This window comes from Pleuronectes platessa, chromosome 13 (assembly GCF_947347685.1).
Source record: "Pleuronectes platessa chromosome 13, fPlePla1.1, whole genome shotgun sequence".
NCBI classification, from domain to species: domain Eukaryota; kingdom Metazoa; phylum Chordata; class Actinopteri; order Pleuronectiformes; family Pleuronectidae; genus Pleuronectes; species Pleuronectes platessa.
Genome location: NC_070638.1, coordinates 15,796,830 through 15,812,515, shown reverse-complemented (window position 1 = coordinate 15,812,515; position 15,686 = coordinate 15,796,830). Strand labels below are relative to the sequence as shown.

General features: G+C 42.3%; 2 protein-coding genes across 3 annotated transcripts; both read right to left on the bottom strand.

The window, feature by feature from the left end:
- Positions 1 to 3,663: 3,663 nt before the first annotated feature.
- On the bottom strand, positions 3,664 to 6,135 carry fbxo36b (F-box protein 36b). Its single transcript, XM_053438630.1, has 4 exons — positions 6,023 to 6,135; positions 5,069 to 5,177; positions 4,587 to 4,759; positions 3,664 to 4,416 (listed from the first exon to the last, which is right to left on the bottom strand). Exons 1-4 carry the CDS (start codon positions 6,116 to 6,118, stop codon positions 4,084 to 4,086), a joined length of 711 nt encoding a protein of 236 aa, XP_053294605.1. The 5' UTR covers positions 6,119 to 6,135; the 3' UTR covers positions 3,664 to 4,083.
- A 1,249-nt stretch (positions 6,136 to 7,384) lies between these two features.
- Positions 7,385 to 15,635, bottom strand: agfg1b (ArfGAP with FG repeats 1b). Of its 2 annotated transcripts, XM_053437429.1 has the most exons (12): positions 15,319 to 15,635; positions 12,364 to 12,457; positions 11,985 to 12,100; positions 10,921 to 11,059; positions 10,642 to 10,798; positions 10,351 to 10,458; positions 9,721 to 9,856; positions 9,354 to 9,433; positions 9,166 to 9,249; positions 8,779 to 8,937; positions 8,150 to 8,244; positions 7,385 to 7,943 (listed from the first exon to the last, which is right to left on the bottom strand). In XM_053437429.1, the coding sequence occupies exons 1-12, from the start codon at positions 15,483 to 15,485 to the stop codon at positions 7,887 to 7,889; spliced, it is 1,392 nt and encodes a 463-aa protein (XP_053293404.1). In that variant the 5' UTR covers positions 15,486 to 15,635; the 3' UTR covers positions 7,385 to 7,886. The 2 variants fall into 2 exon arrangements, with proteins under 2 accessions (XP_053293404.1, XP_053293406.1); XM_053437431.1 differs by lacking the exon at positions 10,351 to 10,458.
- Positions 15,636 to 15,686: the final 51 nt, after the last annotated feature.

Genomic DNA, 15,686 nt, shown 5'->3' with positions numbered 1-15,686 from the left:
TGGTTATGAAAATCAAGAGTCACCACAGAGACTCAGGGGATCAGATCATAGTGGGAGCAAAGCCTCCTTCTAAGGGTTTAAGGATAAACAGCCCGAGGACGGAACTGGGACAGAACTGAAGACCTGTGATGGACCTGGTAACTAACAGCGATGCCACACACACACACACACACACACACACACACACACACACACACACACACACACACACACACACACACACACACACACACACACACACACACACACACACAAGAGGAAACCCAAACCTTTACAGACACACACAAATATGTTACATTTCCTTGTATGTGAATCCGCCGTCTCATTTTATTACAGCTGCATTCACTGTTGCAGAACATTTCTCAAACCATCCGGACCATCATCATTTTTCACTCGTGTAAAACGATGAATTGGTATTTTCTTTCCCCCATTGTCACTGTTGGCGGCCACCCTACGGCACAACTATGGTGATGTGGGCTAATTCAGAGCGATTAACCTCGGATAATATTAGCTAATCCTCTCTCAAATGGTCTCAAGCCGTCAGCGCCCTGCAGTAGGTCAGGGGCTTTGCTTGCCGTCAGAGAGCACCAGACTCAGCCCTTTGACTTACAAATGCCCACGCTGAATCCCACACATGGGGCAAAAGAGATGGACGTGGGCAAAATTTTGAAAAAAAAGAAAAAGGAACGACATCAACACAGCAATAACTGAAATTAGTTATAAATAATTCCTCAGTTAAATTTAGATTTTAGTTGGATTTGTGCCAAGAGTAAAAGTGAAGAACAGTTAATGGTTAAATTGTAGGAAAGGAGGAAGGGACATACGAGCAGTGAACAAGGACCTTTACCACAGATAAAGAGAGAGGCCTCTCGATCTACCTTGTTTAAAGAGAGCTGTTGTAAATCTACAATCCATCTTGTAAATGGATCACAGTGTCAGTAAAGTGCAGACGCCTCGTGACTGGATAAAAATAGGCCACAGGCTTCATCTTTGCCAGGTCAGGAGAGTCAGGGGTAAATGGAGAAATCACACATCAGAGTTTCACTTTTACGCTCCACTGGATCCCTGCTGAGCACTGAGACTGGCATCAAGGGTCCATCACAAATTAATACATTCATTCAAGAAAAAAGTATGGGAGGCACCAGATTTTTTTTTAAACTCATAAAAATAAGCAATTAGAGATATTTAGAAATGGAGCAGAGGTGCAGGCATACATACAAACATAAGAGCAGCAGGTGATCTTCTACGTCCCTGCTGTGATTTAGACGTATGATCTTTTCTGATTTTAGATGTTTGGTCTTTGAGCTGCCTGCTCCTTTAACCTTGGGAGGATTACGCTGGCCTGAGGAGGGAGTAAAGGTTAAGATGAACGGAGCATATCCTATTTTCCACATGGCCCACTACATGGTCTTTACGTGGTCTGACTATATCCTCTTATGGTCTCCCTTAAAGCTTTCAACAAAAAGAGGCAGTAGATGGAACACATTCACAGCACAGCAGTAGGCCACGATTACAAATCACTGGTGCACAGAGTAAAAGGCTCCATTTTAGAATCTGAACAACTGCAATGTGTGTGAAGGTCTGTGGTCTCTCTCAATCATAATGGTGTCGTGTCAAATGAGGTAAACAAGCTAATTAATCGACCATACATATTAATTCAAAACAACCACAAGTAAAAGGTTGGATGCAAGCAGCGGGAGGACTCTCAAAGTAGCACTTTACTTTACCAGGGTTTCTGCAGGTTTCAGCATGTTACATTTAGGATTTTTTAAGAATTTTTTAGGCCCTAATCAATCAAATTAAATATGAAGGAATATCAGAGTCATAGAACTTCTCACATTTCCCAATAACTGAAGATAGCATGAACCAGCCGAGTGGAGAATTACCCTGGAAACGCCACATTATCTTTAAAAGACAAAAGGAATCCATTGTCTGTCCCACAGCCGAGCTGAGGGCAGTCGTCAATTCCACATTGATCACAGACATTTTGCTTCAAAAAACGAATTTTAAAGTACAACGGGTCAATGAAGACCTGCCTAAAAGTACATGATATTTAAAGACTTTTCCAGACTTTTTAAGACCCTTTGATGGGCCGATACCAGGTGTGTAGTTGCTTGGTAGATGAAAAGGTGTCTTGTTGTGACTGCTTCTCATAAAGAGGACTTGCTCTCATAAAACAAGAGAATGAAGCAGACCAGGTGCTGAGGTGAAACCAGAGGAGTGTGAGCGGAGATAACGGCTTCAAAGTCCTTGTGGGTCAAAAAGGTCAGGGACCGACTGTTTTACTTGGTCTGAGGTGAAAATGCCACGGACCCTGCTGTGAAGAGAGGAAACAAACTCCAAACAGAGCTGGAGCACGACGACTCAAATGTGTAGCGAGTGTTTGGCAGGAAATAACCCCACTGCTGTCTCAAGCATCTAAGTTTCAGTAACAAGTGCACGGATATTTATCTGCAATGTTTATGTCAGAATCCAGTTTGATTTGTCTTAAATAAAAAAGACATATCTGCCAGCATACAGAGCATTTACCAGCGTAGAGCAAAGCAATGCAAGAGTCAGGCTAGTGATGATGTCAGTCTGAGCTCAGCGCAGGATGGACCATTAGCACTGGCAGCTTGTGCCCCCTAGGGGACTGTTTATTTTGCCATGTGCACTACACTCATAATCCCATCAAAATTCACTCACATTATCTGTGGCCTCCAGGAATCCAGATCCTGATGTAAGGGTAATGGATGGATGACAAATGCCAGAAATGCCTCCTAAACTGTGCTGGTATATTTTAAATACATCTTTTATGGCTCTTTAAAGCACTTTGTGACTCTTGCATGTGAAAACAGCAATAACAATAAACTTTATTTACTTCTATTTCATCAATGATTGTGTCTTAATGTTATTACAGCTGCATTAACAGTCCTAAAATATTTGATTCACCAATGTTTGGGCGTTTTTATAACTTTATAACTACAATAATAAGCAGAACATCAGGTTTGTAAAAATGTTATTATATACAGCCTGTATATCAAAATATATGTGAGAAGCTGTTAGAACAGATTCACTTTCACTGGCTTTTTAAATGAATCTATGTGATTTCGTTATTGTACTTATTTGCATTGTATTTATTGATTGTCTGTGTTGTCATCCACTGGTTGCAGTTATTAATGAACTGCTCCCCTGCCACATGGAATACAATTTTTAACTTTCATCGTGACTAGAGTAAACACTGTACGTGTTACTTACATGTAGCCCCACAGTAAAGCATCATATCGATCATTAAAAAAATTATACATTATCAAGTAATTATATGTTTGCCATTAGTTACCATGATTGTGTTTCCTCGAGACTCTGCTCAGAAATAGTTCAAGAATGACAGTAGCCACAGACAGTATAGCTGTATAACAACTTTTTTTCTTGAGAACTGAGAACTTACAATGTTCTTTACTGTAACTGGTATATTACAATGAGCAATAAATATAGTATACAATTTCCTGTTATATCTTCTGTTGGTCTTATTAATGTCTATTAAGTCAGAAAAAGTCATGGCACAGTAGAAATATAAATTGAACAAATCCCCCAAACAACCAATAACTTATACCTAACAATCATGTAAAAAATTAATTTGATACAGAAAAGTTGGATGGGAGAGGAATGTGTATGACATACAAATATAACACTAGCCCTGAAACAAACAGTTTTCTCGGTACAAAGAAACAGTACAAAGTCGAAATTGGACAGAAGGCTCAGACGTCCAGTATGCAGGATCGAGGGGGATCTCTTAAGAGACAAGGCGTCTGTCATGTCGCACCACCATGGTACGACAGGATAGAGGACCTCTTGTATTAATATGTCACCTGAAGGCCACCGTAGATTTTTAAACACAGTATGATAGGCTGACAAAGGGAGGGGGAAGGAGAGGTCAGGGCTGCAATGTGCAACTTCACCTTTAGACGCCACTGAATCCAACTCAACCTTCAGGTAGGTGTCATGTGTTAGTCTCCGTACTGTTGTCTCCTTTACCAATTACTCAGTGCACAACTCTGCAACAGTGTCGTTCCCCCCCCCCCCCCCCCACAGTACCTAATTTCCTCACTGACTGGTATCGGGGGCAGCCTCAGGTTCAGGGCTGAGGTCAGGATCCACACCACAGCAAGAGTTTTGGTCAAAGCCAATGAGGCCATGATGACATTCTTCCTCCGAACTAGACGTCCGGTTTGTTTCTGGGCTTTCCGAGGAGACCTGTCTGCCCCGTTGCTCCTCCAGCCTCAGCCTCCTGCGGCTGATCTTCTTCTGCAGCTGCAGCTTGCTGGTGAAGAAGATCTCGCGCCAGCCCTCCTCGAGAGCCAGAGACTCCACGTCAACTGGAACCGTGTTGCAGCGCCGCCGCACCGCCTGCTCCCAAAACTCCTCTGACCCACATAGCTGGTGAGCAAAATAAGAACAAGAACAAAAGACATGATTTTGATGGAATAAAGAATACACACTTCTTTAGATAAAAAATGTGCAGGAATGAAACCTCAAATAATAGACTTTCTTATCTCAGGACACAATTTACTTCTGCTAGCATTTGTTTTGTGTCTCAATAAACTCACCTTCTTGAACCTATGTGAAGTTCGTGCAAGCTGACCCACATCCTCTAGTTCAAGATAATTTATTATCCGCAGAAGCAGGGAGTCGGGCAGCTTGTCCAGATAATCAAAATGGCCTTGGCACAAAGCTTTGGCGTACTGAAGGATTGGACGGCCGAAAACCAAACTGACCTCACCTGGGAAGAAACTCGTTATTTTAGCTGTCATTCTTACACAAGGATTTGATCTGTTCTGACATAAATAAAACACAAGGCTACAAATATAATCGGAATATAGACCACTATAAACCTCAAACACTGAATAATAAAAAGCATTGATTTCTGTACATTTCTATTGCAAACAGAACTTGCTTAAATGATTTAGAATATCCATGTCATAGGAAAAGCTAATAACATTACCAGTCTGTTCATTATTAATCTACAGCCATGGACAGATGCAGGGATGTAAGTGAAAACACGTCTCCGACTGTTCCCTGAGGTCCTTACTATGCAGCCAGGTGTTGTCCAGGAACTGCTGGTGAGACTCCCTCAGCTCCCCAGGCTTGGCGTACCTGTCCACAGCTCGCAGGGATATCGTCCACCATCTCCATTTCACCTGGAAATGACAAGTCCACGTTTATAGTCAGAAATAATTGAACAAGCTATGGAAAACCCACAGCAGCCCAACAGTGCTGTGAAAATAAATCCACACGAAAGACCAGTTAGCATACTCAATGGGATTAGTTATCATTATAGGAGGTTGTCCTTATTGTAATGACTGGAAAAGGACATGTTGCACCATGTCAACATATTGCCCTGAAGATACCCACTGTAGCTGGAACCACAACAGTGTGTGGGTGTGGGTGTGTGTGTGTGTACTTGTACTTCTTTCTTTGTGACGACCATTTTGAGTTCTTTCAACGCGAGAACATTTTGGCCAGTCCTCACTTTGTCAAAGGCCTGTTGGAGGGCTTGCTTTTAAGGGTTAGGCTAAATATTCCATCGTGATGGTTAAGATTACGACAAGGGGCCAGTCCAGTTTAATATATAACTAATTAGTCATAAAGGTCAGGGATGAGATTTTGGTTTGACTGTCCACAATGAATGAGAGTCAGTGCACAGTGACCTAACAGGAATAGTGGTGTGTGTGGTGTGTGGGTGTGTGGGTGATGTTTGGTCTGTGGTGTGTGGTGTGTGTGTGTGGTGGGTGTTTGTGTGTGTGTTTGTGTGGTGGGTGTTTGTGTGTGTGTGTGTGTGTGTGTGTGTGTGTGTGTGTGTGTGTACGAGTTCTATCCTCCCACATAAAGTCAAGCTAACCAAGTTCACGCTAACGTTAACCCTGCTATGATCGTAGCAAGTCGAGCTAACGTCAGGTGAGTTACAGTGTAAACGTCATCCAGTGGCGCCACGTCCGCTGCACCAGATATAACAAATCAGGTGTTTCCCTCCATCAGTACTCACATCGGACTTGTTCACAGTGAGATAGTAGAAGTTCTTGTTGGGAGCAGGTCCTCGGCCACAGACTTCCAGCAGAGGATCCGTGAGAAGGGACGCCATGTTGAAGTCCGGGCGTTGTCATGGCAACACGGCGTTTCTCAGCCAAGAAGTCGGAAAGAAAGTTGGCCTCTTCTTTATCAGGTCAAATTTAAATCACACAAATAAGAGTGTGTTAAAAACACAACTGAGAAGCTTTTGAATTAATGTCCATGTTTTCGTGAAATAACTTCTATATATAAATTGAAGATAGGGGAATACAATTGTTTATTAACTACACTATAAACGTAATGCAGAGGATTACAGTGCTTTTTCAAAATATGATAATCTTGAAGGATTAGTTTGAGTTATATACTCAGTTTCTGGCATAGTGTTAAACTTTATATTCTTAATTCTACCTTCTTTAATAGAAATTGCATTAAGAAGATATAGATAACAGCTATATTAAGGTAACTTTCATTGAAAACATTCTAAAAAAATAACTTTCATAAAGGGAATCGATTAGTTTTTTTATCATTCTGAATGATTAAGAAGGTCACTTTAATAACAAGATATACAAAGTCATCAGTGTAGTTAAAAATCTTTTAATTTATTTATACATATATTTATATATGTACACATTTACTTAACTATTCTTGTAAAGACAAGAAACACAAATGTATTGTTAGTCATTGGTGGCACAGTTAAGACCTGATTCCTCCAGAGACAGAGGAGGAACCAGTTAAGTAGTAATCCATAAATGAACCTGTTCTTTTCCTTTGCCTCATTTAAAGCAAACTGAGAGGAGACCAATGTTTCTCCTCATCCTGTTCCTCTTTCCAAAAGCTTTTCAATCAGAAGGCAAAGAAGAAGACTGATCATCACAGGATTGTGGTGAATACAACATAACGTACATCCCATAAGTGTCTTATCTTCAAATGTTGCACTTGTTTTTGTCTCAACAAAAAGGGAAGAAACACCCACAACCCTGACGCTTCCCCCCCCCCCCCCCCCCCCCAAAAAAAATCTGCTCCTCTGACATCTTCAAACAGCAGCAGAGAGAACACTGAATAATCGTATCAATGTTTTAGAGGAATAAGTAGCAGGGCAAAGAAATACTCATCTCAGCTTCTGGGCTTCATTCCCTGTGTTTGTGCTTCATTCCCTGTGTTTGTGCCTGTCCACATTCCCTGGTGGGCAGAGCATGTGATGCCTCTGCTACCTTCAAATTAAAATAGCCGTCCCATTTTTTCACAATTTCATTCATATCTAAAAGGATGTCTAATATAATAGTCCAGGATTGCTTTGAGTCATATGAAGCTCTCTGAATCGGTAAGTTAATAAAAAAAGGACAGTTTTGCACTTTAATGCCAATATAGTAGCAATTATGCTAAAATAACAGATATAAATCCCTTTTTGATGATAAAATGCTCAGATCCTCATTGCTGCTTCAAACAACAAATCATGGATTTGGATGGAACCCTGTTAATTATCTTTAAAGTGTATACCCTTACATAGCTTGTAGTGGTTTTTGTCTTCCACAAGGTGTGTGTATACTCACCTTTTTTAACTCTGTTATACGTTACAACTACTTAATTGCGATTACAAATGATATGCACAGAGCTTACAGTCATAAACAAAAATAAAAAAAAGCATATAATGTATATAGTCCAAACAATAAACCCAGCAGAACAGTCCATTAGGCTTCAATATAGTCCTTTGTACTCCTTCATAGTGTTGTAAACGTTTTTATGAGTCTTTTTTAAAGAAATGTACTGCCACTATTGGTGTGGAACGGTGAGTTGAGTATGTGCTGCATGCTGCCCTCTGGTGGCGAGATCCTTGGGGTGTGCTACAGGAAAGGATTGGTGGACGAACCTCCTAAAGGAAATGCCCCTGGAGCTCCCGCCTGAAATAAGATTTAAAAAAACATAAATGTTATAAGAAAATGATGACTTACAATCAGTTGCTATGAATAAAGAAACTTTTCATTGAAATGTGTCAGTTCAATCGTTTTCTTATGTTGATAAAGTTGCTTTACACAGTCTCGTTCTTTCATTTTCTCCTTTAACATTCTTGAAAAAGTTGTGAAAACAAAAGATCATGCATGCTCACCATGAAGGGGTTATTGGACATGCCAGGGCCAGCCATGGGCTGCCCAAAGGGCGTCATGGAGGGCTTGTTCTGACTGTAGCCTGGGAATGCAGGGCCTAGGGGGGACGGAGGAAGACGGATTTGTAACAGGTTGGTTGTGTGCTCTCCAGCAGTTCAGTAAAGTGTAATGAGAATCTGTATTTTTCTTGTATTTCATTGCAACTTTATCTATCAACATAGATAAACAGTCATTTTACAGCAATTTATATTGAGTAATACTTATTATTTTCTATTTGAATGTAAAGAGAAATAAAATCGAGGGAATCAAGGGGTCAGCTTGCATTCAGGTGTGAACAGAGCCTTCTGAGGTCAGTTTTTTTCCATTTTTTTATTTGTGCTTTGTACAGAGCAGGGCCCCAAGGCTGTCTACCGTAAATTTAAACTTGTAACACTGTGCAGTAGCTGCCACTGAAAGGTCACACTTTAAATTTACTGCAGCCAGACTGAAAAGCATTTCTCAGTGCAGAGGATCATTGTCTAGATAAAAAAAAAATGTCATGCGGGGGAGAAGCAGATGATTTCAAATCACTGACAGCTAATGCACAGGTTGAACATGGTATGAGAACAGAGGGCTGTGGGAGGCCACTAACCATTTGACTGAGGGTGGTAGGCCCCCGGTTGAGGGTAAGGGATGGGGGCCTGGCCGGGGAATTGCTGCTGGAAGTTTCCACTGAAACTGGTCGGGAGGCAGTAGGAAGACGCATTCCCAAAGCCGGCGGGCATGCTCATAGAGCCAGGACCAAACGAAGCTACGAGACACACAGAGAATGTGTGTACAGTGAATGCATGCGCACACACACACAAGATACACACAAATACACACAAGGAGTACATTCTAAATACCATGGCAAATCACAAGGCAACATGTCAATGTAACTAAGTTACATTAAAGCAACAGAAATCTCTGAGAAATAAAGCTTGTCTTATTGAAAAAAACTAATTTATGCACACCCACACACACACACCCCCCCACACACCTGCAGCTGGAGCTCTGCCATTGGCCTGGAAAGGGTTGGTGGCCATCTCCGGGGCAACAGCTGCAGCAACAAAGGGATTTGTGGCTGGATGAAATAAAGGAGGAAGTAACAAAATGAGCCTTGGAACTAAATGAGTAAATGTTTTCATTGCATTCACATTACACGTTCGGAGTATTAATTATAACCACCTCCAAAGCCAGGCTGCAGTGTGGGTAACACAGGTGCATTCTGGGCTGGCGATGAACCAAGCACCGGTCCAAAAATGTTCCTGTGAAGACAAAACCCAGATTAAATGTTTTTACATCCTTGATAAACATGCAGTACTTTAATAAATGATTCACTGACACTTTTCAGTGGAATTTGTTGAGTGGATTGGAGAGTTTTAGTTGTAATTTAGGTTCATGCACAAGTTATATATTCAAACACCATCTCGCCCTGTGAATAATATTCTGAAACACTGTGCATTCAGTTACTCCAATCAATCTAGTGTCTGCACATTAGATGCAGAGGACCCACATGAGGGAAATAAACTGTCTCTGATGAACTGTCTCTCACCCACTGCCTGAGGACACAGAGGAGCTGAGCTTGTTGTCTAACTCAGCCAGAGCAGCATAGCGGTCCTCTGAGCCACTCCCTGTGTGGCACTGAATAGGGATGGCCCTAGACACTGATGGGATTGGCACACCTCCGCCTATCGACAGTTAGAAAAAAAAAAGAAACTCTATCAGAGCCGTAAACACAAACACACTCAAATAATAGAAAGAGCAAATAACTGATGACTTAGAGAAAATGTATTTTGTAACATACTGTATTTATCTGAGGTCTAGATCCAAGGTTCCGAACTAAATGTCCACTGACTGTCTCCCATCACAGTATTTCAGAATAATTTTTTTTTCAAAGTGATTCAAGCTGAAAAGATGAAAGCAAAAACCTCTAGATTTCTTAATTGCTCTTAAAACCTTTAAAATATCCATGGGAATGTGATCCAATCAACTTTTCAACAGTTATTTAGCTAAAGAAGTATTGATGACCAGTACATGCTTGGAGTATCAGTACAGGGTTTCTCGATACAGAGGGGTGGTTCCCCAGTGGACACTGTGGAAACAAAATGGATACAAAAAATACCAGGCTGAGGGTGAGTGTGTGTGGAGAAGGTGGAGTGAAGACGATGGGAGGGGGGGGTACCTGATGAAAAGGACTTTGAGGGGGGTGACGTGCTCAGATGGGATGGAATTTCAGTGTTTCCAAATGCATCAAAGTTGGCAAAGTTGGTGTCTGAATTACCCTGAGGTGCTGCAGCCACACACAAGGAAAAATTACCACAGGCAATGGATGTGGAAATAAAAACAATGAGAGGACAACGCATGGGATGATGAGAAACCAAAGAGCACATACTGCTAAATAATACTACTGATCTATATTAGTCTGAGTGAAATTTTGAGCGTTTTGGGACCTTTGAGAGAAATATTTTCTTACCTGACTGGCTTGGAAAATGTGCAAAGTTGGCAAAGTTTGTAGAGCTGGCATTTTGAGTGGGTGGAGCAGCGAAGATGTCTCCTCCCAGATCTGAGAGCAGATCAAACTTCTTCTCCTGAGCGGCACTATGAGCTTGCGAACGACTTAGCCCTGGAGACTGGGCAGCAATAGAAGTATAAATAAAGGTTTCTGAACTTCTGTCCAACCAATTTCCCCCCAAAATATTAAAGGTGATATTAAATGGGCAGTTAAAAAAGGCTCATTGGACACTCATCTTACCTGGCGCAGAGGTGTCTTGTTGAGCTGCAGGGCTTTGAGGGGTTTCACTTCCGGGGTGCTGCCAGTGCTGCTGGCCGAGGAGCCGGACACAGAGCCCTGGACGCTTGCTACTGCTCTTGCCTGGTCTGGAGGAACATACCTGGATGTTCAGGAAAGAGCATCAGCACAAATGTACAAACATACTTAATCAATAAAAGATCAGGCTTTTGTGACATGATCTCACTAGAGCGCCTTTCAGACTCTGCATTTTCTCGGTGGTATTACGAGCCGAAGCAGTGTGAATGTGTTGTAAACAAAATCACATGATCTCCGCAGCAGAATTACTACGTTACTTCCTGGCCCTGCACCCAGCGGCACCACCCCTCGCCTGAAGAATGTAAAGGATTTGTTACTGTGAACACGCCTGTGCAAAGAACCTCCTGCTGCATGAGTGAAACGCAAACCGCAGAAAAGTCTGGAGCATTGGGACGGACGGGTCCTGTCTGAAATCGCCTACGGTGAATTGCTTTTAAGATACACACTTTTTGTGTATTTATATTGATTTAGCTTATGCTAAAAGTTTCAATTGATCAAATTGTACCTTCCTTTAAAAATACAGTGTTTAAAAGTTGTGCTTTTTTCCCTCCAACACTGCTCTAACAGGAAAGTGACACGCGAGCATAAAGAGTCCCTATGAAGAGCACGCTATCAAACTGAAAACATATGGTTAACCAAGTCCATAACTGCTAAATGGTTTTTGGCAGATGTGACACTTTGCTCTCAGAACTCCTTCCCGCTGCATCACAGCTAAATCGTAACAGACCAACTCAACTGAATGAAAAGATTTGAGCATCTTTTTAGTACCGGTTAGGAATGTGTTACCTTTCCAACTGAATTACTTAAAGTAATGTGCACCCAAGTAAAAATAGGACTTCAATAAACCATATAGCCGATAATACAATGTGTCTCCATAGTATGAAGAACTGGAATAAGTGCAGTCATGAATGCTGATCGTGATTGACTTAAGTTACATTGGGTTTTACTTTTGACAAAACTTATCTATAAAACAAACAAAAATATGTTACCATCTTTTCTTCTCGTATTTTTCCTGAAGGAACTCTTTTACTTTCTGTGGTTCTCGGAAATCTGGAACAACTGATGTCCTGTCGTCATAGAGGCCTAACCAGATGTGTTTACAGACCTACAGGGGGGCAAAGGAATGAGGAGAGTGGGTGGTAAGGAAGAGATTGGGGTGGGGGTGGTAGAGAGAGGTGAGAGAAAGTGAAGGGGAAGGGGGGAGGGGATGACAAGAAATTTGAGAGAGAAAAAGGGGAGAGAGGTATGCCAATAAAGTTGACTAAGCAGGACTGAAAAATGCCAAGATGCAAATTCTGAATAAAATACAGACAGCTGTGAAAATAATGTTTCTCAAAGAGTAATTTCTCGGTAAAGTGTTCGTGATACCTCATTGCTGTGTTTTTGTAGGAACTCAATTTCCTGCTGTGTAAATGTGGTCATAGAGATGGACTTCACTCTGTGTGGAGGGTTCAGTCCTCGCCTGTAGGTAGAGGAGGCAAATGTTAGCTAGAAAACAAGAGAAGCAGGACGAGACACAGTGATCCTCATATGCCATAAAACAGGTGAACAAAAATCCGTTTACATGTTCTTTTCAGAGAGAATACATGTATGACAAATTCATGTTTGGGGCACAGCCATTGTCTGCTAATACGAGCATTTCACAGACATATCTGAAATAAACATCAACCAACAGAAACATTGACAGTCACAAGTTTTTAGGAGGAATCTACATGGGACATATGTGAATTAATTTACCTCCAACAAAAATAAAACACTAAAATGATTTAAAGTGTCTCAACAAAAACTCACATTATAGGTCATGGAGGTTGGATTTACTAAGGGGCTGTTGTGTTACACCGAATTACTTAGATTAACCTAATAAACGGATCGGGGGAAATTAAAACCAAATCTCTACAGATTATTCTTGTCTTTTTTAATTACAGTTGTTAAACACTATTGGAAATGTAGTGTTCTATACCATGAGCTACATACTTGCATGTTTAGCAAACAACCAACAAGTGTTATTTCACTATATGGCAGATTGATTAGGTCAGAACTGCGGTTGAGAAAGAAAACCCCTTCCTATCAGGGTTAGTGCCAAAACAGGATGTGGGCAACTAAGAAACAGATTGAAATAAAGTGCCCTGGTCTGATGAGATCAACACACACCTGCCTCTGGAGTAGAGGATAAAATGAATTTAGATGAGTAACGAGAAATCCAGCAGGAGAACCTTCTGTAATCTGTAACAGGAAAAAGGCTGAAAATGTGCTGGAGCGACCAGTGGAGATAATGTGGTAGGGTTTAAAAAGTGCTGTAAGATGTGTAAAGCTGATAAAGACCATTTAGAACTTAGGCTGGAACTGTTACCAAATGTGTTTCTATTAATACAAACTTTAAGAAGGTGAATACTCTTATTATAAATTTGGTTTAAATTATACTCAATTGTGTGATGTTTAAGGTGCACATTTGTGGATCAGTGTCAAAAGGCCAATTTAATGCACTGTGATCTAATGTGGCAAAACAATACAATAAGGAGAAAGCTCCAGTGGGATATTAACACTTTCTTATAAGCACTGTTAGGGAATTCATAAGCTAAAACTTGTGCAATAACTTTAGTTTCTTAAAACATGTGTAACATACTCATGGCAAGATCAGCAGAATCGTTACCCTCCATGTGATCAACTGAGCGGACGTGAGTCATGAGGATATTGCATCAATCAGATTCCTTGCCTAAATCCTGGTTATGATTTCACAACAATCTGCGTTTCTTAGGAAGAAGTGGTTTCATCAGAGGCCAGCTACAGCGTGAGCCTCTGCTCCCGCCTCTCAACTACCACACCACACTGAAGATAAAAAGTGTTACAGAAAAAAACTAAATACACTGTTAATTAGAAACATCAGTCGAAATCCAAAATAACCGACAAAACCTGAACCGGAAGTTTTTATTTAGAATCGTATGTGCTTGTATGTATTGTGACTTTCAATTCTAAGATCCTTGCTCTGCTTGACATTCCTGCGATGACTGTGTGCTGGCAGAAGCATTTCAAAGGGCCATTGTGGTTTTAACTAGCTAAATAGTTGCAAATGCCCGCCACCATCCCAGCCACATCACAATTAGACACTTGTTTTCAATCAATGCTCTAAAATGATAAAGATTTGGTTGAAAGCGAGAAGCATGGGGCCTTGTTAGGGGCTTCCTGCTTATGGTGTCATTGCAGTCCCCTGTACATAGCGGATCAAAGACATCGAGAGGGATCTCACAAGATCGCCATTGCTGCGGACAAATGTAATCAGCCGTTCTCTCTCTCTCAGCACTGGGTCCCACACAATTTGCAACACCACTGCACACTGGAAAATGAAACCTGTGGCCCTGTGGGGTCAGACCAAATTAGACATCTTGTAGTTGCTGTCTGTGACCAGCCCAGTGCACACAACTGTGCAATAGTCATGCTGTGTAAATACGCATGAAGATATGCCACACCTCTCAGGTGGATCTGGTCAAACGAAGAAGGGCTCACTTGGACGAACAGAGAAATCAACCGCCGAGTGCTTTAAAAAGTCTTACATCTTTTCCCCCTCAAATCAAAAAGGAGCAAAAACATTAGTGTTTCATTTACGATTTAGTTCAATACACTTCCAGAGAGTAGCCCCACCCTGCCACTGCTTATCTGGAGGTGTGTGTGCGTGGGTGTTTGCAAAGCGCCTTTCCAGTTAAAGTTCAAACAGGAGGTCCCCCAGTGACGTGTTGTTTTGAAACAAGGTGAACAAATACTTAACAGGACGGTATATGAGGCTGACCTCGACCACACAGGCAACAACACGACTGAGACGCACACTGACAGAAGCTGTGTAAATATCTTGAAACCCTGATAATAGGTGAGGAGAAAGGGGATCGTGTCGGTTGATGGAGGGTTCGATGAGAGTAGAAGTGATGTGGCCTCCACACTCATCTGTAGTCCCAGTGACCTCCAGCCCCATCACCAGGACACCATGAGGGGACACAGACTGGAGGCTTCTGCGGGGGCTCCACACCTCACTAACACACTTCATGTTGGTTTTTCCCTTCAATGTTTCACCCGTCTGTGGGAGATCTTATCGCACCGAGGTCAAAACTGTAAACAAAGCGAACTGCTGACCTCGCGGAGCCCAGCCCAGCGGCCTGGGGCTGAACCGGCTGCTGGGTCTACCTGTCCCGACTCGAACGATAGCTAACGAGCTAACGGTACCGCAGGGTCAGAAATGGACCGGGATTATTCCGTGAAGCGACAGCGGCGCCTTGTCGCTCCCCGGCGGACACGGCGAGAGACACATGCGACTCTTTACCCCAGGTTGTAACTCACAGGATGCCGGAGCAGGTGGTGCAGACGAAGGAGCCCACCGTCATGTTGACATAGGTCGGGCCGCGCTGGTCGCAGTCGAAGCATTTCCTATTCGCGGGCAGGCTGGTCATTTCCCGGAGCATCTTCAGATGAGTCTCCTCCTGCTTTCGCTTCGCGCTCGTCGCCATGGCCGAACACAGCGGGCCGAGAACACCAGGGGGGTAGGGAAAGTCTTGGTCGAGGTACCCGGGGAAGGGAGGGTGTCTTCTGGGCAGACTTGCTGCGGTGGTGACCAGACACCTTCTATCACAGAGAACTGACTGCTTCTTCTACTGGGAGAAAGCGAGGGGCAGTGCAGCTCCAGACTCTTGCGCCACCTGTTGGTCTGG

Coding starts and splice junctions, on each gene's coding strand:
- agfg1b (XM_053437429.1), bottom strand. CDS start 15,485: ATGGCGACGAGCGCGAAGCGAAAGCAGGAGGAGACTCATCTGAAGATG. Junction 12,458..15,318: donor ACCACCTGCTCCGGCATCCT/GTGAGTTACAAC, acceptor CTCTACCTACAG/GCGAGGACTGAACCCTCCAC. Junction 7,944..8,149: donor TGTCCAATAACCCCTTCATG/GTGAGCATGCAT, acceptor ATCTTATTTCAG/GCGGGAGCTCCAGGGGCATT.
- fbxo36b (XM_053438630.1), bottom strand. CDS start 6,118: ATGGCGTCCCTTCTCACGGATCCTCTGCTGGAAGTCTGTGGCCGAGGA. Junction 5,178..6,022: donor TCACTGTGAACAAGTCCGAT/GTGAGTACTGAT, acceptor TGTCATTTCCAG/GTGAAATGGAGATGGTGGAC. Junction 4,417..4,586: donor CTTCACATAGGTTCAAGAAG/GTGAGTTTATTG, acceptor TTTGCTCACCAG/CTATGTGGGTCAGAGGAGTT.